The following is a 24,389-nucleotide window of genomic DNA, read 5'->3' as shown; positions in this document are numbered from 1 at the left end:
GATGCAAACAGAAATGCACAGGTCACCCCGTAAGTGGGCGTCACAGCCAGCCTCCTCACTCCGCTTCTGACTCGGGTAGGCAGGACCCCACGGACGGGGGGTCCAGGGAAGAGCACAATTTGGGTGCCCATCCCACCTGATTTCTGAACTTTATGGGCAAAAGAACACCTACAAACGTCCCTTAGACAAACCAACACCCCACACGTACAGCTGTTTGACAGGAAGGTTACAGCTGAGACCAGTCTGAGTAGACGACATTCCCTGGCTCTGGTGCTCCTGGGCATCTGTCTTTCAAGCCCACGGGGCTGTCGGAAGGAAAGGTTTTCAGTTTCGGGAAGAACCTCTTTCTCTTAACACCCACCCGGAAAGCAGGACCAGAAACAGGACTCTACCGCAGAAGAAATCCCAGAAGAATCCAATTTGGAAAGAATTTAATTAACAAAATAAAACGGGAGGGGGGGAGGGGTGAAATGGTCCCGGAGGGGCTCCAGGGAGAGAGGACCCCCCAAGGCCGCCCGGCCCGCCCGAGCAGGACCAGATGGTGCGCTTGCCGCCGCTGCCTTCCCAGCCCGTGCCTTTCTGTAGACGGAAAACCCCAGACGCCTGCGCACTGCTGTGAGCGGGCTCCAGAGCTCCTGGCTGGCTCGGCACATGAATGCATGCAAAGCACAGGTGTTTCGAGGGCTTCACCAAACAGTTGATTTTGGCAAAAAAAGAGAAAACGAAAAGCTAAAAATTCATAAGCAGGATTAAAAGCCACTGAAGTGAAAACAATGTATTTCTCAACAGTATGGAATGAGACTACAGCTACAATCTTTTTTTTTTTCTTTTTGCTTTAGAAGTCTCTGCCATCCTCTCCTCTCCCCAGCTCGGGTCAAAGTTCATAGCAGCATGACTGAGAAGTCCTCTGTCAGCCAGTGTTCCCTGCCTCGGGGCCCGAGGAGGTCACAGGTCGCGGTCAGTCCGTTCGCAGAATCATGGGAGGGTGCTCGCTGTCGTCCTCCAGCCGCAGGGCGCTGGCCTCCTCCTCCAGCCCTGAGCCGCCCGCAGCGCCCAGCTCGTCCGTGTACACTGTGGAGAGAGCGGCGCCTCAGGCAGGCCGAGCCCCAGTGGGCAGTCCCCTCAGGGAGGCTGACCCCCCAGGTGGACAGTCCCCTCACTGAGGCTGACCCCGAAGCGGGACCTGGGCCAGCAGGGAGCTCACGGCCCAGAGGACGTGGACTTGTCACCTCTGCCCTGACCAGCGAGCTCTCCACAGCCCTGAGCCACTCAAGACACAACTGACTTTCCAAGACCCATGAAGCTCAACAAGGAGCTAGGCACTAATGGGGACCCAGTGGACAGGCTGCAAACAGCCCTCTGGGGTCGGGGGTGGGGGTGTGTCCAGAACCGTGGCAAGGATGCTCAGAGCCTCCTCAAGCACATGCTGCCCTCACCTCGGAGTGAAACAGTGAGCAAGAGTGCGGCGGAGCGTGCGACTGCACACCGCCCAGGGCGGCCTGGGGTAGCTGGCCTTCTCCTGCCTGGGCCTGCTCGCTGACCCGGGCCACAGGTGGGAGGGTCAAGACCAAGGTTTTTGGGCAGAACCTGAGCTGAGCGGAGGCAGGTGGTGGACAGGCCACAGGCACCTGGAGCCACGGGACTATTTCTGTTTCAAAAATGAAGAAATGGACTCAGCCTCGGGAGGCCTTGAAAACTGTGCTTTACAACAGCGGGCCTGAGGTCTGCAGGCCCCCGCCTGAGTGCAACAGGCAGGCTGGCAGCACTTCGAGAGCGACACCCACAGTGCTCCGCCCCAGGCTCCACCCAGCCCTTACCCAGCGCCGTCGGGGACGAAGGCACATGCGGACCCTTGGCCACGGCCGCGCTGTACGCCTGCGTCACCAAGGGGCAGTCATGGGACGTGGAGTCCAGGATCTCGTTGGTTGTCTCCATGCTGCCGTCCAACCTGGAGGAGAGAAAGACACCAGAAGGGATAGTCAGGGCCACGTGGCCAGCACGCTGCGCTGGCCCGTGGGGTGACTCCCCCGAGAGTGGTCACCGGGATTTCCACACACCTACGCTGATGACGAGAGCTGGACCTAGAAAGGCAACTGCACTGCGCTTTCTAAGACTGAAGAGCAAAACCAGAGTACGCTGTAAAATAACGAAATCACCCCCCTGTTCTCCCTGATTCTAAGAGTTATTACGGTACTGCTGTTTAAAACAGAAAACCCAATGGTACTACCTCCCAATTAACTAATTCAGAGACAACAGCATCATCTCAGTGGGACCCCGGGCCCCGGGAGAACCTGCCCCCATCACAGACAGCGCCCTGGGGTCGCCCCTTCTGCACATGACGCTGAGCTGAGCTGCATCCTCAGTGGTCCTGCCCCCAGACAGCCCCCGCCAACCCACAGAACAGTGCGCCCCGGCTGCCCTAGGCTCTGCCCGGGTGCTGAGCCGGGCACGGGCAGAGGCGTGGAGGGCGGGCTTGCACCCACACCGATGGGTGGTCATGCGGAGACCCGAGTCTCTGGCTCCCTGGCTTCGGGAAAACGAGCAAGTTGCCCCCCGCCCACAGGGCCCCCCCGCCCGGCAGAGGCGCAGCCGACTCACTGGTGCTGCTTCATGAGGGTGCACTCGCCCCCTTCCTGGGGGTCCAGGTTGTACATGTACAGGTACCCATCCGAGGCGCCCACCAGCAATCGGGGAATCTTCTGGATTCTAGTGAGGATAAAGAGCAACCAAATTCTAGAACCCAAACTCACAAAGCTCTCATTAAACTAACAGCCTGGACTTCAGCCGGGCCAGGGAAGAGCACCCTGCTCCGATCGAGCGAGCGTAGCTTCATGCACACACACTGTCTCACACAAGGATCGAGGGCCTCGGAGCGCGTGCGGCTGCCGGCGCTGGAGGCCCCGGGCCACGCACTGGCCTGCTCACGCAGTGCTGAACTAACCATGCTTTCTAAATGTTCTCAACACGAGGAGGAGGAAGCGTGGAGGATCAGACACTGCGGGGCAGGCGTCTGGGTTCCCTATCAGCGTCCACCTCCGGCCCCCTCCGCGTCCACATGACTGGTCTAAACCAGAGGGCCAGGCGTGCTGGTCATCCCCGGTGGCCTGGGACCCCGCTCCCGGCTGAACGCATGGGACAGAGGCAGTGCCCGCCCCGACTCACGTGGCCAGCGCGCAGATGTTCTTGTGGCCACAGAAAGGCAGGCGCACGGTGGCGAAGGCCCTGCCCTGGTTGAACATCTCCGTCACCTGGGAGGGCAAGTAGCTGGTGGACGCCATGAGCACCTTCCCGAAGTAGCCGGTCCAGGTGGTGGGCTCCTCCTGAGGCCTGGGAGGAGAACACACTGTCAGACACACGCGGGCCCTCAGCTGAGAACGGCCACGCGCCCCTCATGCAGAGGCGAGGCTCAGCCCCGAGACGCGAGAGAAGTCTCCCAGGCTCGCGGGGAGCCTGGGGACGTCACAGAGCATGTCCTCCGAGGGTCAGCAGAGGGGCCAGGGAACAACTGGCCCCTACTCTGTAGGTGAGGTCGTGAGGCCCATGTCCAGGCGCCCGCATCTTTCTATCGGGAAGTCTCCAAACACTCCAAGCACAGCCCCGACCACGCGCTCCCGCAGCCCATTCAGACGTGTAAGTCACTGCACAGGTGCCTCAGAGTAAGACACAGCACAGATAACAGCGCTGATCCTAGCGGGAGGCTCACCACAGAACCTGAGACACGACAACAGAACACGCCCTTCGCCACGCACACTGCTGCAGTCACGCACTCTTTCAACTAATCACTGCACAAATGGAAAATGCCTCTGAGCGAGAGGGAGGTAAGTGCCCCCTCCCAGGATGGTCCCCAGAGATGCGCCATGGGGGGAAGCGCTGGGGGGACCACCCTCTGCTGCCCCATCCAGCAGGCCCCCCTCAAACCCCACCCGTCCCGCTGCTGAGCCCCCATGAGCCCTCCAGACACACTTCTGCGCATCGGCAGACAGAGGGCCCCGTGTCCCTCGCAACGTCTCTGCAACTCACTTTTCCTTCACAGTCTCGAGTTTGAAGATGTGCACAGTCTCAGTGTTGCTGGAGGCGGACAGGAACATGCCGTCCATGCTGAAGGCCAGGGAGCAGATGCTCACACACCTGGGGCGAGAGGGACAGGGCCAGTCACGCTGCCGCCCGGATGTGGAGGGCAGATGGCAACCAGCACCGCCGCCCCCTCCGGAAAGGAAGTCACAGTGAAGGAAGGTCCCCATGACAGGTGCATGAGGGTCTTATTCCTTTCCAGTCACCTCAAAATACGTGAGGAAGGGGAACATCTGAAAGCTGACGCCCTGACCAAGCCATCCTTTAACAAGCCTCTAGTGGCCAAGTAACGAAAGGAATCAAGGCTTCACTAAATCATTTTTAGCAGAATCAGGCGGGACTTACAGCACTAAGCTTAGCTAAAAAAATCTAACTACTGAGATTACAGCAACTCTTGACATGGAAAACACGAACTGGCAACCTTGACAACGTTTAAGAATAAACTTCTGACATCCTAAACTCTAGTTTCCCCTTAAAAGATCACTGTAAAAACCACAAAGCCTGCGTTTCCTCATAACCCTGCAGCCACAAGGTGTGCTTGGTTCTGTCCCTAGGGAGGGGCTTTGTTCCAGCCATGTTTCTGGAGCTCATGGCGCACTGGCTTGTGCAAAGGCTCCGACGTGGCTCCCGCCCAGAGGAGCTTGGAGGGAGGCGGGCGCTGAGCAGTGAAGGGAAGGCACTGCAGATGCTGCGGGAGAGGCAGGAGGGGGCACTCAACGACTGGAGGCACAGGAGCCTGCAGGTCACGGCCAGGGCCCGCGTGGAGACAGGCTCCTCTGAGGAGCTGGGAGAGACGGGGAAGGGAAACACGCCACAGCAGGAAAACAAGGATGCAGGGAGCCTGCAACACCACGGAGTCCTGTGCGTGGAGCAAACCCGGGGAAGGGGAGGCCCCGAGAGGCTCCCCACATGGCTGTCCCCATCTGTCACACTCCCCCCGGAAGAATAGCCAGTAGGCTCAGGTCTGAGGGACGCACCTGGTGAACACGAGCCGAGGCCACGGCGAGCACGAGGCCAGGCAGAGACACCTGGGGCGGGCGAGGCGGGCAGGGGGGGGAGTGCCCCCCAAGGTTCAGGAGCCAGGAGGCCAGGAGGAGGGCAGGGATGTTACCCGGGACAAGCTGTGTGCAGCATGGTGGGTGTCGGGGCCATGCTCTGGCCGCTGGGTAGAGCACCCAGCAGGCAGGAGAAACGTGGAAAACCTTGGCAGGTGGCCTGGGGACATGGAGGCGTCCCTGGGCACAGACTGACACCGTGGCTGAGGACGGAGGGGTGGGCTGCCCAGAGTGGGGTCTGGGGGCAGGGCCTCAGCGCAGAAATGCAGACACAGGAGCAGGAGCAGCAAAAGGAGAAAACCCCAAAAAGACGAGCGCAAGGAAAAGCGAAGGGAAAGCGGAAGGAAAGAGGAAGCAGGGGACAGGGAGGGCCGGCAGCCTGAGATCGCCCTGGGAGGCCTCGGAGAAGGAGGCTCCAGGTCCCACGGGTCAGGCCCCGCAGGGATGCAGACGTAGCGCCGCAGGACGGCTACGCTCTGCGTTTTTTTTAGAGATAAACACTGTGCGGGCCAAAGCCACCTGCCGGTTGGAGCAGGGCTGGGGTAGCTGCTCATGGGTTTTCAGAGCCTAGGAGAAGGGGAGGAGCCACTGCCCAGGTCAGGAGCCCCCAGCGCCCACTCACCCTGGGCCCAACTGGGCAAGCTCCTCTTTCCACAGCCTGGGCTGTTGGGCCACGCGGCTCTGTGCTCAGCGCAATCACAACAAAACCCAGTATGCCTCTATAACAATGCCCCTTGACCTCCCACAAGACCCCAAGCCCCTCCTGCCCCGCCAGCTGGGCTGAGATCGCGCTGCTGGATGGGGGTCCCCAGGACTCGAGTGCCCACTGCTGGTCACAGAGAATGTGAAACCGAATTGCGAACAGACGCTCCAGATTCCATTCTGGAGACTTGCACACTTTACCTCTTCACTCCTCTCCTGAACTCGAAGAGTTTCTGTCCTTCTGGAATGGAAAACACCCTAATCACGGTCCCCTGCAGCAGGAAGAGGAGGAGAGAAAAAGGAACTTGAGCTGAGCGGAATCAGACTCGGGTCTCTCGCTCATCGGACGTTTGGGCGCCAACAGCTGTCCCAGCCGCACGGCCCTGAGTTCTGCACCCCGTCCCTCGCCAGGCGCCGTCAGAGCACACCCTGCTCCGCCGTGAACACGGTGAAACGTCGTCACTGCTCACCCTAACGCTGAGGGCCCTGCAGTCACAGCTGTGACACTCCCTGACAGGACGGCTAAACGCACCCTGGCCCAGCACGCCTCAGCCACCGTGCTCGCTCGGCTCAGGCGCGCATGGCTGCGGGCGGCCCTCCAGGCTGTCACGTGGGCCCGGCTGTGACCGGTGGGGCCAGACACTGTTCTAGGGACTGGGCTGTGTGAACAAGCTGGACGAGCTGGTGGGCCTCCGGGTTTCCACGTGGCCACCTTACCTTCTCGGAAGCAGTGGCGAGCTTGGTTCCGCTGGCGTCGAAGGCCAGGGCCGCTAACGGGCTGTCGTGAGCTGGGATCATGTTCGCAGCTCTCTGGAGGGAAGGAGAAAGTGACCCTGTGACCACTGTGACTGCGAGGCTACCCTCGATGCCCACGAAGTCACCCACCAAGAAGGCCCATGGCTGTTATGGAAACCCCTGCACGGTTGACTCAGACGCCAAGTCCACCCGATCAACCAGGGGTTGGGGAGGGGGCAAGGAAATGCCACTCAGAGCCTTAAAAGAAAAAGTGAAGCAACGTCCCCACGGAGACTCCGGAGCTTCCTCCGTTCCCTTCCGCACTCACACTGCGGGGTACTCAGCACGGAGGGCGGGGACAGAAGCATGGCTAGAGGCAGAAAGACCCAATCCGCTCGGCCACCAGGAGGCCGCGGCGGGAATCGAGCCGCTGAGCCAGGGAATGAGGAGGCTGGAGGAGACGGCCCTCGCCTGAGGAAGGAGGCGCGTCGCACCGCTGCCCCAGAGCCTCACCAGGTTGACGGTGTCGAAGACCTGCACCTCCCCGATGGTGGCGCTGCCCGGGTACGCCAGGTAGCAGTTGTCGTTGTTGATGGACAGGGCACACAGGCCTGCGGGCAACACAGGGCACAAAGCGGGTCAGGTCGGGGCCCCGGGAGCCACCAGCAGCCGGCACGAGTACAGCGAGGCGGGGAGGCCACGAGCTCTGACGCGACCTAGCTGGTTGCATCGCTGGGCGTTTTAAGTTCCACCCCCCCACACGCCCCGCAGGTGACCGCAGGCCTGCCCAAACGCACTAAGGCGTGGCTGGAACTGATCAGAAACCTCAAGGCTGCAGGCTGACCCAGCCCACAACCGTGTGGTCACGGACCAGCATCAGACGGGCAGTAGCTGACTCTAAGAGCAACACTGTCTAAACCTGTGGAACTGAAGAGGAGAGAAAACTCTCACGACAGAGACCTCCGAACGTTAGTGCTGCCTGCCCCGCTCACCGGTGGGGTTCGGGGGCGTCTCCCGGATGGTGTGCAGCACCTTCATGTCCCGGATGTTGTGAATGTAGAGAGACTCCTCCAGGCACACGATCAGCCTCTGCGAGAGATGGGGACACGGAAGCAGGATTTGAGGGAGAGCCAGACCCCAAGCCTCAGTTAGGGCTTCCTGCACCGGACACCACGCTCCTTCCAGAACTCCGCTCGCACATCGTGCTCCCGGCCCCGCCCACCACCCTGTGTGCACCGTAATCCAGGCCCCACCCATCACCGCATGCGCACCGTGCTCCAGGCCCCGCCCCCACCCATCACCATGTGCTCCAGGCCTGGCCCCCACCCATCACTGCGCCCCTCACTCCCCTGCAGCTGAGCCCCCGCCTACAACTCCATCCTCCGGTTGGAGGAGGACCTGTGTCGTGTCATTCAGCATGACAGAAAGTGGTCCCCAGCTAAGAAAAATGGGGTTCGATTTTGTTTGGCTCTCAGCCCCTCCGTCTCCCCCCCGCCCCCGCCACGAAAACCACGTCGAGGCTGAGGTCGCTCTGGTGAAGCCCTGCTGCTTTCAGAATCTGATGCTGACTGAGGCTGCGACTAAACCACAGCCACGTGGCCATCGCCGGTGCTACCTCAAGTCCTGGCCACCAGGCCCATGCTCCAGGCCAGACATCTTGTGGGTTTGGAGGCAGACACAAAAAAGTAGTAAATCTTTCATCTTTAGTTAAAAGTTAAATTAACAGTTAAAAAAGGGATAAAGAATTCCTTGGCAGTCCTGTGGTCAGGACTCTGCTTTCACTGCTAAGGCCTGGTCAGACCTCATAAGCCACAAGTATGAAAAGAAAAAAAAGATGCTCAGGTTTTTTAAAAAGGTAACTCATAAAAGAAGGCTCACATCTCGAGGGATGGTTAAAGCTAATGGCACTAGCCATGGCATCTTCACAAAGGGGCAGTCTGAGCAAAACCTCTGAGATGAGAGAGCAGAGCTGAGCCCGGGTGGGCTGTGAGGGGAGAAGAGCGGCTGGGATTTGCCCGAGGCCTGGTGGCCACTCCGAGATCGCTGGAACAGCCTCGCAGCCCAGAGCCCCCCAGAAACCCAGGGCCCCAGGGCGGTGAGCGGGAGTGCCGCCCACCTGCCTGTTGAGCTTCACGGCCAGGATGGTGTTGGAGTAGCTGTAGTTGCAGATCTCGGTCCCCTTCTTAAAGTGGCAAACCTTCAGCTTCCTGGGAGCTTTGAGGCTGACGATGGCCACCAAGCTGCTCGAAAACAACCTCTCCACGATGCACACGTCTTCAGTGTCAGCTGAAAGGAGGGAGAAGACAAACCCACGTGGGTGTGTACCCCTGCCAACCGGCGCTGGGGTCCCCGCACATGAACACGTGTCTAAGGGCAGGCTCCCTGTGGAGAGCTCGGGGGCGGGTGGGGGGCAGACCCCCAGGTCAAGTTCACGGTTTACAAGGCCCAGGCGAGGCCCACAGGCTGCCCCGCACCCTGAAAGGAGGGCCTGCTCCTCAGAGACCACCAGCTCTCGGCCACAGGCAAGCCACCCATTCCACACGGGCCGTACCTGACACGTGACGGGCCCCAAATGCTCCCGCATGACTCCACGTCAGGGGGCTCGCAGCCACCCAGCTGGGAGCAGGGGCTCACGGACCCCAGTGGGGTCCGCTCTCCGCCCCTTAGGTCCCTGCGCCCCACTTACACGGGGACACCCCCACTCAGAAGACTGTGCTTAGACACCGCACGCACGGCGACCCGCCCGGAAACGGGCACAGTGGACCCCACAGCCGTCACCTCACCCCGACTCCCGGGTTGCCCCACCCCCAGCTCCCTCACTCCCCACCTGCGTTTACTTGTGGTCACTGGGGTCAGTTCAGGGGAGGAGCAAAGAGCATTCTGGAAGGCAGGACTCTGGATGATTCCCACGGGCAGCTGTCTGGACCTGAGCTGCAGCTGAGCTGGGGTTAAGCATGGACCCATTCATCATCCTAACAATGGCCCGAGGCCACACTCTACTCGGTGAGGTGCTAAGCTTAGAGGACAGAGAACTAGATGGGTCACAACCCGGGCACCTGCAGGGCCTGACCCCACTGTGACCAGGTGTGTCTGTACACAAGACCGAGGGCTCCTTCCAAGAAGCCCTGTCACTAAATTCCATGCTTTAACTGAAACACACACGTAAGTCCGTTTAGAAACCAAACGACTAAAGCCAATGAGTAAGCTCCAGAGGCCTCTGCATTAAGGCAGAAACTCTTTCCAGGAAAACACGGTGGCCTGGGTCAGCTCCACGTGGGTTTGAACTCTGACGTGCTCAGCACGGGGCCCATCCAGGGGGAGTCAGCCCAAGGCGACATGACACACATTTGTGGGAATAAAGCAGGGTTTGCTCTTACGTGGAATGGGACGGGCAGCAAAGTCAAGCTCCTGGAGAACAGGCGAAACCAAGCCACAGCAGGAAACCCAGTGCACGGCCTGCCTCCTGCGGGTGGGGTGAGCGAGCTTTCTGGGGTGATGGTGAACCCTGATGGGAGTCCAGCCACACGGATGTCCATGCATTAGTCAGACATGGGACGTGTCCTCCAGATGTGAGTGTAAATACGAGTGTACTGACCACACACGGGGACAGGTGGCTGTCTGCAAGGTGCTTTGAAACGCAGACACACAAGACGGGCGGGCAAGTACAATGCTCACAACAGACTCCAGATCCTCGGGATGTGGGTACTGCCTATAAAATACTTTCAACTTCTCTCTGTGTGTGAAAACTTCCATTAACAAAATGGTGAGAAGAGGAAAGGGATGAATCGTTCATTCGCTTAAACCAAGGGCAGAGAAAGTAAAGGAACACTGGCTTTAGGTGTCTACCTAGCTTCCCACCCCACTCCAAGTTTGAAAAAATTTTGAAACTTTCATGAGAAAAAGCATAAGAAACTTCTTTCTAGCATTTTAACAACAGGAGGTGTGGCATGGAGGCAGCCAAGCTGTTTTTAGCTGCAAACATTCCTAAGAGCGACACTGTGACAAACCTCCGAATACCCAGCACCTAGACTCACAAATGTCATCCTCCTGCCTATTGGCCTCAACCATCCTTTTCTTTGCTGACTTTTCAACGAGAGGCTCATCATCTTGACGTTCCCGCTAAATAAATGAAGACACACGAAAAATGTCTTTTCTAGCTCATGAAAAAAGTGGAAAATTTCTTACATCAAAAGCAGCTGAGAGTGGATCAGGTATTTAATATAAAACCCGAAGCCAAAGAACCAAAGAAAGACACGAGAGACTGCTTATGCACCCAGAAAGGGAGGATTCCAAAAGCCTCACGAGAAGGGCTGGACACAAAAACATCAAGGAGGGCAAAGAGATCATGAGCGAGGGGAAGGAGCAAACCGCCCAGAAGAAGAGTTTGCAACCTCCACCAAATGGCTCCTGTGCCTTCAAGCAGGAAGAGAAAGAGCAGGAAAAAAGCAACTAAGAAGGAAACACGCAAAGGACAGTGACTTCCGGAATCAAGTTTCATTTCAGTTATGATTTAAGAAATGCAAAAAAGACAAAAGAACATTTAAAAAAACTCAAGCTTATAAACACACATCCACACCACAACCTACACACAAACATTCACAGCAGCCGAAGGGGAAACAGCGCCAAAACGAAGGCACAGCCATCGTTTGTCCATCGACAAAACCCAGCACGTCCACGCCCTGGGATGCCACTGAGCGAGAGAAAGACAGGAAGTGCTCATCCACGCGCCAGCATGGCGGAGCCATGAAACCGTCCCACGTGAAGGGAGCCAGGCCCACCCGATTCCATGTATCTGAAACTTCCAGAGCAGCAGATCGACAGAAAGGAGATGAGCGGTTGCCCAGGGCTGAGGGGTGGGGGAGTGGGGAGCAGTCACCCTGCTGCTAATGGACTCGGGGGTTCTTTGGAGTGATAAAAATGTTTTAAAATTAGATTAAGGTAGGTTGCACAACCCAGTGAATACACTGGAACCTGCTGAACTGACCACTTTAAACAGGTGGTTTTTTATTGGCATCCAAATTACATCTCAAAAAGCTATTAAAAAAACCCACAGGCAGACTACCGCATCCATGTGAATTCTGACCAGTATGCTGAGATCCGACGTAGCAAGCACAGGGTGGCGAGCAAGTGACGGACAGACGGGGGCAGCAGCCCGGTGTCAGCGAGGGCGGAGGGCCCTCGCCGTGACCCTCTCCAACCACGGCCCTGGACCGGGACCACACACAGGCTTCCACAGGCTCTCAGACTGCCGAGATCCCACACTAAGCATTGGGTTTTTCTCTGGGAAGCACCCGCAACTTCCATCAGGCTTCCAAAGGAGCCAGAAAAATCAGAGAATGGCCGAGGCTGCCTGCAAAGGGCAGAGGAAGCGCCAACCACTCAAAGGGCCACGCGCTTTCGTCTCCGCTCCGGCAAAATCCAACCGAGTGGACCCCGACCCTTCAGCCCCAGGATGCGATCCGCCTGGACCTTTCAGGAGCACGCCTCCACACAGTGATGCACCTTCACACACTGCCAAGCCCACAGTCTGCCCACGGTTCACTGCTCGTGGCTCACGCGCCGCGGGTGGTTCACATGCCGTGTGTGGCTCACATGCCGCTTGTGGCTCACACCCTGCTTGTGACTTACATGCCGCTCGTGGCTCACACGCCGCTTGTGGTTCACACATTGCAAGGTTTGCTGCTCGTGGCTCACACGTCGCTCGTGGCTCATGTGCCACTGGTGGCTTACACACTGCTCGTGGTTCACACACTGCTTGTGGTTCACACATTGCCAGGTTCACTGCTTGTGGTTCACATGCTGCTCGTGGTTCACACCCCGCTTGTGGTTCACTGCTCGTGGCTCACACGCCGCTTGTGGTTCACACCCTGCTGGTGGCTCACACACTGCTCGTGGCTCACACCCTGCTCGTGGTTCACACCCCACTCGTGGTTCACACCCTGCTCGTGGCTCATACCCTGCTCATGGTTCACACCCCGCTTGTGGTTCACTGCTTGTGGCTCACACCCTGCTCGTGGTTCACACCCCACTTGTGGTTCACTGCTTGTGGTTCACACCCCGCTTGTGGCTCACACCCTGCTCGTGGTTCACACCCCACTTGTGGCTCACACCCTGCTCGTGGTTCACATCCCACTTGTGGTTCACACGCTGCTTGTGGTTCACTGCTCGTGGTTCACACCCTGCTCGTGGCTCACACCCTCCTCGTGGTTCACACCCCACTTGTGGTTCACTGCTCGTGGTTCACACCCCACTTGTGGCTCACACCCTGCTCGTGGTTCACACCCCACTTGTGGTTCACACGCTGCTTGTGGTTCACTGCTCGTGGTTCACACCCTGCTGGTAGCTCACACCCTGCTCGTGGTTCACACCCCGCTTGTGGTTCACATGCCACTGGTAGTTCACATGCCGCTTGTGGTTCACACGTTGCCAGGTTCACTGCTCGTAGCTCACACGCTGCTGGTGGCTCAGGTTTCCTTATCTTTCTGCTGTGTTATCTCCAGCTCCAACATTTCTATGTTATTGCCTCACTCCCGAGAGAACTTTTGAAAACAAGCAGCCACAGTGTTCACAGACCCCGAGTGAGTGGTCACATCGCACTACTCAGAGGTGTGCACGGCTCAGCCCCCCAGGCACGGCCGACAGCGCCGGGAACCAGGCTGACGCCTGGGGAGCAGAGCAGTATGGGCACGCCCGGAGGCCTGGCACTCACGGCCCATCGTGGTGGCCTCGGGCAGTTTGTGCTGAACTTTCTTCCTAGAGATGCCCATCCAAATGGAAGAAAATACTTCAAGAAAGAATGCTGTCCTCCTGGCACACTGCAGAGCTGGTGGTGATAAAACTCCACAGGGCGAAGAGGGGCGGAGCCAAGCCATGCACCAGCGCAGCGCCGTCCCCGCTGGGCGTGTCTGGGGTGCGGGGCGCTCAGAGGACACGCGCGTGTGCAGCCCACCTGATCCTCCGCCACAAGAGAGGGTCCTGGGCTGCCCCGCTGGAAGACCCATCAAGGCACACCTCATCGAGGGGACTATTCCAGCCAGCACCCAGTCCGCCGATTCTGGACCGAGATGGACAGCCTGCTTGTGTTTCGTTTCTGAACCGAAGGCCTCGTGAGGTCTGAGGTTGTAGCTCAGAAACATAAAATGCAAAGATGACACAGGACACAGAATCTGAAAAGGCCAACTTTTCCTTCCAAACTTCTGTGGCGTTTTACAAACAATACGACGTAGAATCTGAAAAGGCCAACTTTTCCTTCCAAACTTCTGTGGCGTTTTACAAACAATAAATCCACAACCTTTATTTATATTGTCCACCAGGGTACGGTTTCACCGCAGTAGCGTTTCAGGGAAGAGAGACCACATATTTGTGCATCATACACCTTGAGGTAAACAGAAAAGGACGCAAGAGGGAAAGAGAGAGCGATAGAGAGAGCGAGCGGGCACACGGTGGGCAAAGCGTAAACGCGGGAGTCCCTGCAACTGTAAGTCTGAAAGAACACCATAGAGTCAAAAGCAAAAATCTTCCAGTGCTGCTGGGCAAAGGTCTTGTTTTGTTGTTGTTGTTGTTAAATAAACAACAGAACAAGTAGTTGTCAATCTTGCTTTTCCCAAGACCAGCTCTGGCTCATTCTTTCTGTGGCAGCAGCGGTTACTGACAGAGAGGATCTGAAGTTACAACGGTCGGTCAAGAGTTACGGTCAACTGAGCCGGGCTGAATCTGGAGCAGTAAGTTCTATTCTGTTCAGATTCTATGTGTAGAAAATGCCAGAAAACCATCTCGGTGCAGCAGCTAATCTGTTTTCCAAGAGACATTCTTTTTGTCTACTTAATAAAAGAATATGAAAGAGGAAAGGTGGATAATATTCTAGGAGTAAAAGAATGCCATAGCTTCAGTGCATTAATCCTCAGAGAGTTCTCTGTGCATTCCCTCACCTATTTGAAGGGCCAAAGTTCAGTAAGAGCAAAGAAATCTCTACACCACCGTACCACGCTGGTCAGTATACACCCACTCTTCTAATGATGCTATCAAGACATCACATTTGGGGGACTTCTCTGGTGGCCCAGTGGTTAAGGCTCCACGCTCCCAAAGCAGGGGGCCCAGGTGTGATCCCTGGGCAGGGAACGAGATCCCACAGGCTGCGACTAAGAGATCCCATGCCACAGCTAAGGCCTAGAGCAGCCAAAAAAAAAAAGGGCATCACATTTTATTCCATCAAAAACCTTTGAAAAATAAGGTGCCAAAAAACACTTAATAAACTTCAAGGAAACACATTAGTCACTGAACGGATTCAATCTGAGAAAGTGCCAAGACCCTTTCTAAGCACAATGGGTGGGGGTGGGGTGGGGAATCCTGTACGTTTCAAGCCAGATGACTAGTCACTGCAGCCACAATTCAGCAGCATAGCTCGGGCACTGGTGGGGATGCAGATTTAATAAACGCTCAGTCATCCGAAAAGCCCAGTGGAATCCTTGCTCCTGTGAACAAACTCTCTACAGGAAACGATCGTGTGTGGGGCAAGTGAGGGCGGCCAGTGTGGAGATGAGCAAGTGCTCAGGCTCGGACACACTTCATCACCCAGACCGCACCCGCCAGCTCCACACTGGGAGAAAGGCTTTCGTAGGACATCCGGTAAGCGTCAGGAGAGATGAGGAGTCAAGCTGGTGGCAGGAGCCGTGAGCCAGGGACCCGCACTCGAAGAACCCTGCTTCCACCTGTCTCCTCATGAAAGGCCCAGGTCCCGGCCTCCAGGGACCACAACAAGCCGGGGGCCTTGTGGGGGTTCAGATACCGTCCACTGCTGGAGGGGAGGGGTGCCCGAGGCGGACCCGAGAGGGGAGGCCAGGGCCTGGCGGGAGCCTGGTGAGCCTCGGACCCTGGTGGAGCACGAGAACTCTGCCGCTGTAAGTACCGGGCCCGTGGAAGCGACTTTTCTCCTGCGGTCCTCACCTTGTGCTGACGGAGGTGTGGGGGGGTGGGATTCACATCTGTGTCTGCGCCACACTGTGTCCCAGGCCTGACATCTGACACAGTACATTTGCCCGTTCCTGGTCTGCTTCCATTTAAACAGAAGGGTCACGAGAGCAGGACTCTGTCACCGCTGCGTCTCCACGGCCGGAACAGGGCTGGCACAAGGCAGGTCCTCAATGAACGGAACCAAGAGTGGACATGGGATGTCTCTTCACAACCACTCACTGAAACTCCCCCTTCGTAAGGGACACTAACGGGTAAAGGAGGATTCCAAAAGGGAATACCAAACCACGGTGGAAGCAAAGTTGCTAACGGTGGAACATTCCAGAAGCAGATACTGGCATCGTTAATAAGGAGAAAACCCAATTTCCCCAACTGCATGCCCACGTGGATAATTAAAATGATAAACACAAATCTCTTTGAATTCATACCCCAGCGTGACGGATTACGAGCATACCGGCCTCCACAGTTCTCTGTAAAAAGAATTCTTAATTAGGTCAGGCCACGGGCAGGCTTCAAAGTTATCATCACGTACAGAGAAACTACTTACAAACCACGTGCGTGAGAAAGGACTAGCATCGAGGATGTATAAAGAACTCTCAAAACTCAGCAGTAAGAAGTGGCCAAAACAAGCAATCACATGAAAAGGTAGTCAACGTCATTAGCCATCACGGAAACAAGAAGTAAGCCACAGTGAGATAACACCGCGCAGACCCACCAGAATGGCTAAAATAAAACATACTGGTCACACCAAAGGCTGGCGAGGACTCTGAGGGACTGGCTCACTCATTCATTACTGGCAGGAATGTAAACCAGTACAGCCTCCCTGGAAAACAGCTCAGACTTAAAAACAAAAACACCCCCACACCAACATACCACCCAGCAATCACACATAAGACATCAATCCCAGAGCAGCGATGCTGCATCCACACGAGACCCCGGACACGAACGTTCCCGGCAGCTCTAACAGCCCCAGCCTAGAACCAGCCCACATGTGCTCTGCCAGGCAATTCATTTTGGTGAACCGTGGTGTTCCACTTTGCAATTCTCCTTTGCCTGCTAATGTCTCTTACGCAGGGGGAGTTTCAGGTGATGGTGAAGCTGATGGGCCCTGTCCACACACAGAATTTCAGCAACGGAAAAGGGGGCGCTACTGACACCTAGCAGCTTGGGCGAACTTCCAGGGAAAGATGCTGAGCGAAAACAGCCAATTCTCAAAAGGTTTGTTGTTGTTTAGTCACTAAGTTATGTCCAACCCTTTTTTGATTCCATGGACCATCAGGGCTCCGTGGGATTTCCCAGGCAAGGACAGCGGACTGTGTTGCCATTTCCTCCTCCAGGGGATCTTCCAACCCAGGGATCGAACCTGCATCTCCTGCGTTGGCAGGCAGGTTCCTCACCGCTGAGCCACCAGAGAAACCCCTCAAAAAGCTACATACTTCATTTATGTAACATTTGCGAAATGACAGTCATTCTGGAACCAGAGGACAGATTCCTGGCTGCCTGGGATTTGTGACTGGGGGGTGGGTACACAGGTGTGGTTACTAAAGGGCAATGGAAGGACTCTGCGCTGTTAGAACTGCCCGGTAGCTTCACTGTGGTGGATATGGGTGTTCAGGCTGGGTGGAACCACATAGGCACACACACTGAGAGCACGTACGCGCGCACGCGCGCACACACACACACACACACCTCCCCCGGATTGCTTCCTGTCGCCTTCCTGACTGGGACGCTATACTGCACTTTTGCAGGATGTCACCACTGGGGGAAACCGGGAACAGGGTACCAGGAGCTGGAGTACTTCTCACAACTACACGTAAACCTACAACTCTATTGATGGAAAAGTTATCGTGTGCGAGTCAAACCTTTTCATCCCATTCTCACTGGGGCAGGGGCTGTACCTACTATTATTTATTCAGCAAGTACTCTCTCTCTTTCATTCTTTTACACACACGTGCACACACACACAAAGAAACTGAGGTCCGTGAAGTGATCTATGTAAAGTCACAGCAGGTGACTGAGAAAGGTGGCAAAGTTCATGGTCCTCCTGCAACCCCACAGGTCTCTGACACACAGCTATGAAAATACCATAAGAAGCCAACTGGCAAAAAAGAAACCATTCCAAGGAGGCGTGTAAAATTTTCAAATTCTGGAATTCTTCTATGAGAGATACCTAAACGGTTTTATTGGCATTTTAAAAGGGGAGCATTACAGAGTAATACAGCATGATATCATGTATTGAAAGAGAGGACCCACAAAACAAGTACTTCAAGTATTTCTACATGTACATTTATAAGCATGCAAATGCACACTTTGATTTCACCTGGGAGAACAAATACCAACGTTCACAGCCACAGCTGCCCCCTGGCAGTAAGGCTAAGGTGAAGGCAGATCCGTGGTCAAGGGGTATCTGGATTTTAACCATCACGTTTCAATTAAGAATACAACCTAATTCAAGTATAACTTGTCTACTTTAAGAAAGGGGAAAAATAAAGCAAACACTTACTGCATTCATAGATCTGTTCCAGTTTATCCACAGAAGAAAGGGAGAAAAATTTATACCCGGATTTACTACCAACAGCTAGAGACCTGCAAAAAAGCCAAATTCAGAAATAAGAGCTGAGACGTGTAGGCAGGATAATGTACAAATGAGCTCCACGTTACCAAATTTTCTCCATCATCTCTACCCAAAACTAGCACACACAGGTTCGTGCACCTGGTACCAGGTGAGTGGTGGCACAGGAGAAAAGAGGTGGGGCAAGGAAGACGCCGGATCTCACGGCCAGGAAAAGGCGACTGTCAGCAAAGACAGACAGTGAAACTTTAAAGATAAGTTTGATATAAAAATAAAAGTACTCGACCCTAAACCAACGATCCCCTCAAAACACAGTGGGGTTTCTCAGGTGACCCGACACACACGCGTGGTAGTATGGGAGCGTCCAAAGGCGACGGTAACATTGCAAACCTTAAACAAAGACATTTACACCCTTGGTGAATGATGGTGTCTCTTGGCACTGCAATAGAGTTGTAACAAACGCAGCTCAGTCATGTGATGCTAAGCCTGAGCAGCGGGATGGAAATAAAACAGACCAAAGAGCTAATTCACAGTCTGCAATGGGAAGACCACATCGCAGAGCTGGCCCAGGACGACAACCTTGCGTGTAAGAACCCACGTTGACCACCCAACACCACTGCTTGCTAAGAGGCTTGGCAGGACTTCCGAGCTCTCTCTCCAGATCCCCAGCGTGGCAGAGCTGCAACACGAGATGAAGTTCCCTTGCAGAAGATGACTGCTGGCTGACCAAGGCGGAAGAAATGAGCTGCAGGCACGGGTTTCAGAAACAGAGAGGACGGGAGCACAGAGCAGGAAGTGGTGGGACATGCGAACTCAGAGCTGGGACCTTTCTGGAACTTTATGTCTGGGAGGGCAACGCAACAAGAGGAAGCGGAAGGTAAACGAGAAGCCTAGAAATAACAGCACTGACAGCTCACACGATGAGCATATGTAGGCCGAGGTAAAACTAGGGCTATTTTCATGACCATTTCATCTATTAGAAACTTGAGATTTGCAACCTCTTTCACGCTTAGGCAGAAGAAACACATGCAAAGAACAGACTGGCTGTGAATACTATTGAACTTTCAAATTGTAATTGGTTCACCCCAGAGATATAAACAGAATAAATCTCTACCAACTACAACAATTCTTCTCTGCAAAGACACTGCACTATATTGAATTAACTAGTAATTAGACATTGTTACCTATAAATATTTTGAAAATCAATAATGGAGCCAATAAAAACACAAGAATACTCAGAAAAGCTAAAAATAAAATCTCAACAATTCATAACTTCTGGAAAATTGATGTCCAGGAAAAATGTTTTCCAGACAACTTAGGGTTACTATTTTAAGCACCCAAGCCTTTTTTCCAGCATTTGTGATTCTCTTAAAAGGTCATCCCCATTCTGGGTGGGATGGCAAGCCCTCAACACCCGACTGGACTCACATCACTGAACGACTGTACTGTCAGAGTGAAGTGACTCTCAGAGCCTAACGGGAGCTGGGGTTCAGGCGGCAGACTGCCGCGCTGGGTTATACGCCACCTCTCACCTTTCGTTGTACTGGCAGCTGCCACTGCTCTCCAAGCATCCTACCAGCATTAACAGGCCCTCCTTCACATTTATTGTTGACATGGAAAGCAAGTCACCAAGCCTAATAGTTTAATACATGAAATAAGCCCGGGGCCTCTTCTATGCGCAAACTTAACCAAACAGAATTAGTGAATGAGAACCTGCATTTTTATATACCCAGGGCCTTGCCTGTGCTCCAAACAGGCAGAATCTGTTAAAACTGATCGAATACTAGCTCTCTGACATTCTTCCAGATGCTCAGAAACGGATTTAGGATACTGAACACCTTCGCTAGTTTTCACCACATGGCTTCCCTCTTGTGAATCCCAACCAGTGGGAAATGTAAACAAATATACACCACCTGTTTTTGATAGGTGCGTGTGGTACAGCGTGAGCATACACTTTACCAGTAAAGGCGGACACCTTTAAAGGATAGCATGGAATATAAACAGGCGTGATATTTACATCTCGGATACCAGCAGTCAGGTTCATGTACCCGACTTTGTGGAGCTTCTGGTCTTAACAACACCTCAAGACTTGCCTGACCCTGCAAAGGCAGCATGGGACAGGTGTGGTAACAGCACGAGAGTTCCCTGACAACGAATCTAATCCTAAGTGCTGCTGTGGTGAAGTTTTTGTTTTTTAAGGTAATACAGTAAGATCTTTTACTGACAAAGGAAAAACCAGCAACAGCAGAAAAAAGGATATATTTACTTAATACCGCATTTCACTACCATACCCCTGCCTTCGAGTATGCCTGGTGTCAACATCCGGGCACCCTGCTGCACCCTCTGGAGATAAGGCTCAGTCTTTCACCTTCAGGGGCGGGAGACAGCCATTGCTCCCGAGATACACTTTGGGCCAGCCCTCTGTGTTTTCGCCACACACAGCTTTCCTCCACCGCAGGGCTTCCTAGACCGCCCATCCTGAGCCTCTGGGGGTTCTGCAGGTTCAAGCAGGCTGGTTCTCTGCCTTTCCCATCAGTGATGCAGGAGCCACTTCCTTTATCCCTTGCTGGCTTCCAAAATTTTGTTGCTGGTGCCTTTCTTTCTCATTCTCCGGGCTTAAGCCTCTTTCAGTATCTTTTTGATATTTTACTGGTTGCCATTCTATCAGGGTTCCGAGCAGGGGCAAAATCAACTCTCGTGTTCCATCCACCATCTCTACCTGCAGGTCTCTTACCAAATGTAAACACGAGTGCTCAGTATGTAAGGCAGGGATTGCCACTAAAAAACAAACACGCTTTTAAGAAAACATTTTAAAAACGTTTTAAAAGAAAAAAATCACTCTTAATGCTCTTTTCTTTATTCCATTACCCACGATCAGCCAGCCCACTAATGTTTTCCCTTTTCATTATCTTCACCAAAGAGCCACACTCAATGATGGGGTGAAGTGGAAACAGCCCATATCCACAAAAAGGAGTGACCTGCAGTGCTGCTGAGAACTGGCAGGCCCCAGGGCCCACCTCAGTAAGCTCCTGTCTATCCCAGACCTCACTCGGACATCCCTAAAGCCTTTCAAACTCAGTAATATCCAAAGCAGAGTTCACCTTCCCCCTAAACCGAACCCCCCTCTGCACCTTCTATAATGTGCTGTCACTGTTCATCTCGGGCCCAGGCTGGACACGTGGGAGGGACCTTCTCCCTTAGGTGTGTTATGCACCTCCCATGGGTCACACCAAATCCCACTGGGTCCCCAGTAGCTCACCGCCGGCCACTGCCGCTGGACAATATCCTCCCCAGTGACTGCCTTGGTTCATCAAAGACACCCTCCACGTGCGGGCAGAACCACCAAGAACTTCAAGGCCAAAGGGTCCTTACTCCCACGCCCCTGGATCTACTGATGAGGGAAAAGGGGAGAAGCGGCCTTCCAGGATAGCTGATGTCACCTAGAAGAACCCCGGTTCAAGGGGGCAACAGATCCAGACCAACGCCTCCCTACCGCCTCTGTGCCCGCAACGTAGACACAAACAGCATCAGTGCTACAGACAGAAGACGAGGGAAGCCAAGTCTGTGTCCTTCTAGGTCTCTGAGGAATGTGGCTTCTGAGTGATTCGGCCATTGCCCAACGACCACTGAGTCTGCCCAGGCCTCACGGGGTCCCCTGCAAGTACTCAGGCCCTGACATTTCCATGGAACAGCCAAGCGATACTCCGTGCCTATGAGTTTCTTAATTTTGATGTCAAAAAACAAAAACTCCTCCAAAACAAGCCTTCCAAAGGGTTACTTTCAGAAACCAGGACTGGAACTAACCAGACAAGACGAGGGAGATGACAGGGACCGGCTTCTCTTGATTCTTTTCCCCCAGTTCTTAGTTTAAAAAAAAAAAAAGAAGGTAAAATAAAACATTCAGACTTTTAGAATAAAAATCACAGGAAACAAACAAACAAAACACTTACAATATTTGAAAGTATATTACTACCACAAACAGGACAGATATAGTTTCATATGAAAGGAATACTGCTGTTTAAGTATTACTGTATAACACACAATATATTTTCTATTAAGTAAAATGGTTCCAGATTTCCTCACTGAATACCATGAATGTGGATACAACAATCCTCGCCTTCTGAGAAATTATCTTAGTGTAAATACTGGAGGTGGGACAGGGAGGGAAAGGAGCGTGCGGCCAAGCCTCCCCAGGAACTTCTGTTCAACTTTCAGGTGTACATTTACAACAAACTAGTCACTTTAATCAATAAAATTTTAGTATAATCCTAGCTTACTATTCCTTATAATTTCTGCTCATACTCTATCAAGGTCTCTTTGGCAACTCAAAATGATGACGCAGAAATCTGGTCTTGAACTAGTCACTTTAGGACTCACAGAGGAGTGGGAAAACACATAATTTCTAAACACAAACAGATCTTGTTTCAGGCCAGAGTGACATCCTTCCATTATATAGGGAAACTGGTATTTGAATGCCACTTGAAATGACAGCGAGAGAATGCTTTCCCGTATCTGATTTCCTGTCAATACACGTGGTGAGTGGTGAAAAACAGAAATAACAGTAGAAAATGTTTTGGGAATTTTCTAATTTATACAAGACATAAAAACCCATAAAGCTACCATTCTTACTGGTCTCAAAATACTAAGGGCTTAAAAACGGAGTCATCATTGGTTGAACTGCCCTCTTCCCTACCCAGGTTAGTATAACATAGTTCTCAGTCACAACACCCTGCAACAGGTGGTCCAGATTGCTCTGGTTGGAGTGGCTTTTGGTCACCATGCTAATCCTTCGCAGTTTTCATTTTAAAGATCGCTACAGTCTGCTTTCTACGCTCACCATCCTCCAGACCCTACTCTGTAGAAGTAAACAGCAGGGTGGACTGGAAAAGAGGCTGGAAGAGAACTCAGGAAAGCTGCCCCCACCCTGCTATTAACCAAGTATAGACCCAGGCTCTGCTCAGAAGCTCCTGCGCTTCGGTTTCCTCTTCTGAAGTTGGCACAGGTGATCTGCTCCCTTCTAAGCCTCATCCGAGTCCCACCGTGGGGGGCTCTGCACTATTTTCCCAACTCTGGAAGGTGCGACTGAGCACCCTGTGCGTGGCACTGACTTGGTGCCTTGCCATTCTGCAAATGACCTTTCTTTTGCCGATTCTATCGAGCCAGGAACAACTCAACCTACTAGTTAGTATGAAGCCAACGACCCACTCCTCCCCTCTTACATCACTTCCTCTTACTCACTTCTCAAGATGGCTCTCCTCCCTTTCAGTCCCACAACTCATCCTTCCTTCTCCAGAAACCTCCTCTAATAACTATCCTCACACGTTTCCCCAGGAGACAGCCAGCCTCTGAAGGATAGGCTTCAAACCCCTGAGGGTTTGGACAAACAGCTTTCGGAACCCAAGGGTTGGCATCAAGGACCTCTCTTCCCGTACAAGGATGGCCCATTCCCAGAGGCCCCAGGACTCCTCAGGGGTTTCTCTGTTACAACCCGCCCCTTAGCTCAGCTTCTCCCCGGGTCAGAGACCAGAATTACTGCTAAGTTTGTTTCTCGCTCGAGGAGGACATCAAGGTTTCCTGTCAAAAAGAACAGCAAGAGAGGAAGAAAAGGATATCGAGGGATTCCCTTAAGACGATGAGGAGATGAGAAGAGCCTGGAAGAGCGGAAAGAGTGAGGCAAGAAGGCTGACGAACAAGGGGTGTGGGGGGAGGCGGGATGCAAGGGAGAAACTCACCTCCCACCCCCACCCCCACTCCAGAGATGGCTGGGACAACAGGTCAGGCCACAAAGTTCGGGCCCAACTTGGCGAAAAGTGAGATGGAAAAGACAAAGCCTTCTTGGAGATGGGGAAAAGAAAAAACCTCCCCTGGTCCATCCCTTTCCCCGCCCAGAGGTCGCACTCCCAGGGCAGAGCCTGGAGGGTTCCCCAAGGAAGGGGGGCCCGCCAGGGGTGGGGGGACGCCTCCTCCCTCCCCGGCTCCAGGTCCCCCGGGCCCCCGACCCCGACCCCCGCCCCCGCCCCCTCCCGTCCTTACGTGACGTCCTGGTTGAAGTTGGCGAAGAGCAGCTGGCTAGCGCCGGCCTCGCCGCTCTGACTCGCCAGGTTCATGGTGGGCGCGCGGCCCGCGGGCCCGGCTGGGGGCTCGCGCGCGGGTGGGGCAGGTCGGGGTGAGCTCAGGGTCGGCGCCGGGCCCCGATCGCCGCCTCGCTCGCCGCCGCCGCCTCGCTCGCCGCCGCCGCTCGCCGCCTGAGCATTAACCGCCGCCTCATCCCGGCCCCCCTCTTGTTT

The 24,389-nt window shown here is 54.3% G+C and overlaps 1 protein-coding gene across 3 annotated transcripts; it reads right to left on the bottom strand.

The window, feature by feature from the left end:
- Positions 1-414: 414 nt before the first annotated feature.
- Positions 415-24,389, bottom strand: WIPI2 (WD repeat domain, phosphoinositide interacting 2). Of its 3 annotated transcripts, XM_086373783.1 has the most exons (12): positions 24,136-24,389; positions 18,034-18,116; positions 8,680-8,849; positions 7,556-7,652; positions 7,077-7,174; positions 6,546-6,638; positions 6,030-6,100; positions 4,021-4,128; positions 3,163-3,327; positions 2,599-2,706; positions 1,818-1,948; positions 415-1,071 (listed from the first exon to the last, which is right to left on the bottom strand). In XM_086373783.1, the coding sequence occupies exons 1-12, from the start codon at positions 24,207-24,209 to the stop codon at positions 959-961; spliced, it is 1,311 nt and encodes a 436-aa protein (XP_086229909.1). In that variant the 5' UTR covers positions 24,210-24,389; the 3' UTR covers positions 415-958. The 3 variants fall into 3 exon arrangements, with proteins under 3 accessions (XP_086229909.1, XP_086229911.1, XP_086229910.1); XM_086373785.1 differs by lacking the exon at positions 18,034-18,116; XM_086373784.1 differs by lacking the exons at positions 18,034-18,116; positions 24,136-24,389 and adding an exon at positions 15,507-15,683.

Source organism: Bos grunniens, chromosome 25, assembly GCF_055505025.1.
Source record: "Bos grunniens cultivar Pamir isolate PY7600 chromosome 25, Bosgru_T2T1.0, whole genome shotgun sequence".
Classification (NCBI taxonomy): Eukaryota; Metazoa; Chordata; class Mammalia; order Artiodactyla; family Bovidae; genus Bos; species Bos grunniens.
The sequence above is the reverse complement of the archived record's forward strand: the minus strand, read 5'-3'. Positions and strand labels throughout refer to the sequence as shown.

Excerpts from the sequence above, each read along its gene's own strand:
- WIPI2 (XM_086373783.1), bottom strand. The coding sequence starts at position 24,209 with ATGAACCTGGCGAGTCAGAGCGGCGAGGCCGGCGCTAGCCAGCTGCTC. Across the intron at positions 2,707-3,162 it reads AACATCTGCGCGCTGGCCAC|AATCCAGAAGATTCCCCGAT; the intron begins GTGAGTCGGGGC and ends TATCCTCACTAG. Across the intron at positions 1,949-2,598 it reads ACCCTCATGAAGCAGCACCA|GTTGGACGGCAGCATGGAGA; the intron begins GTGAGTCGGCTG and ends TCTCTCCTCCAG.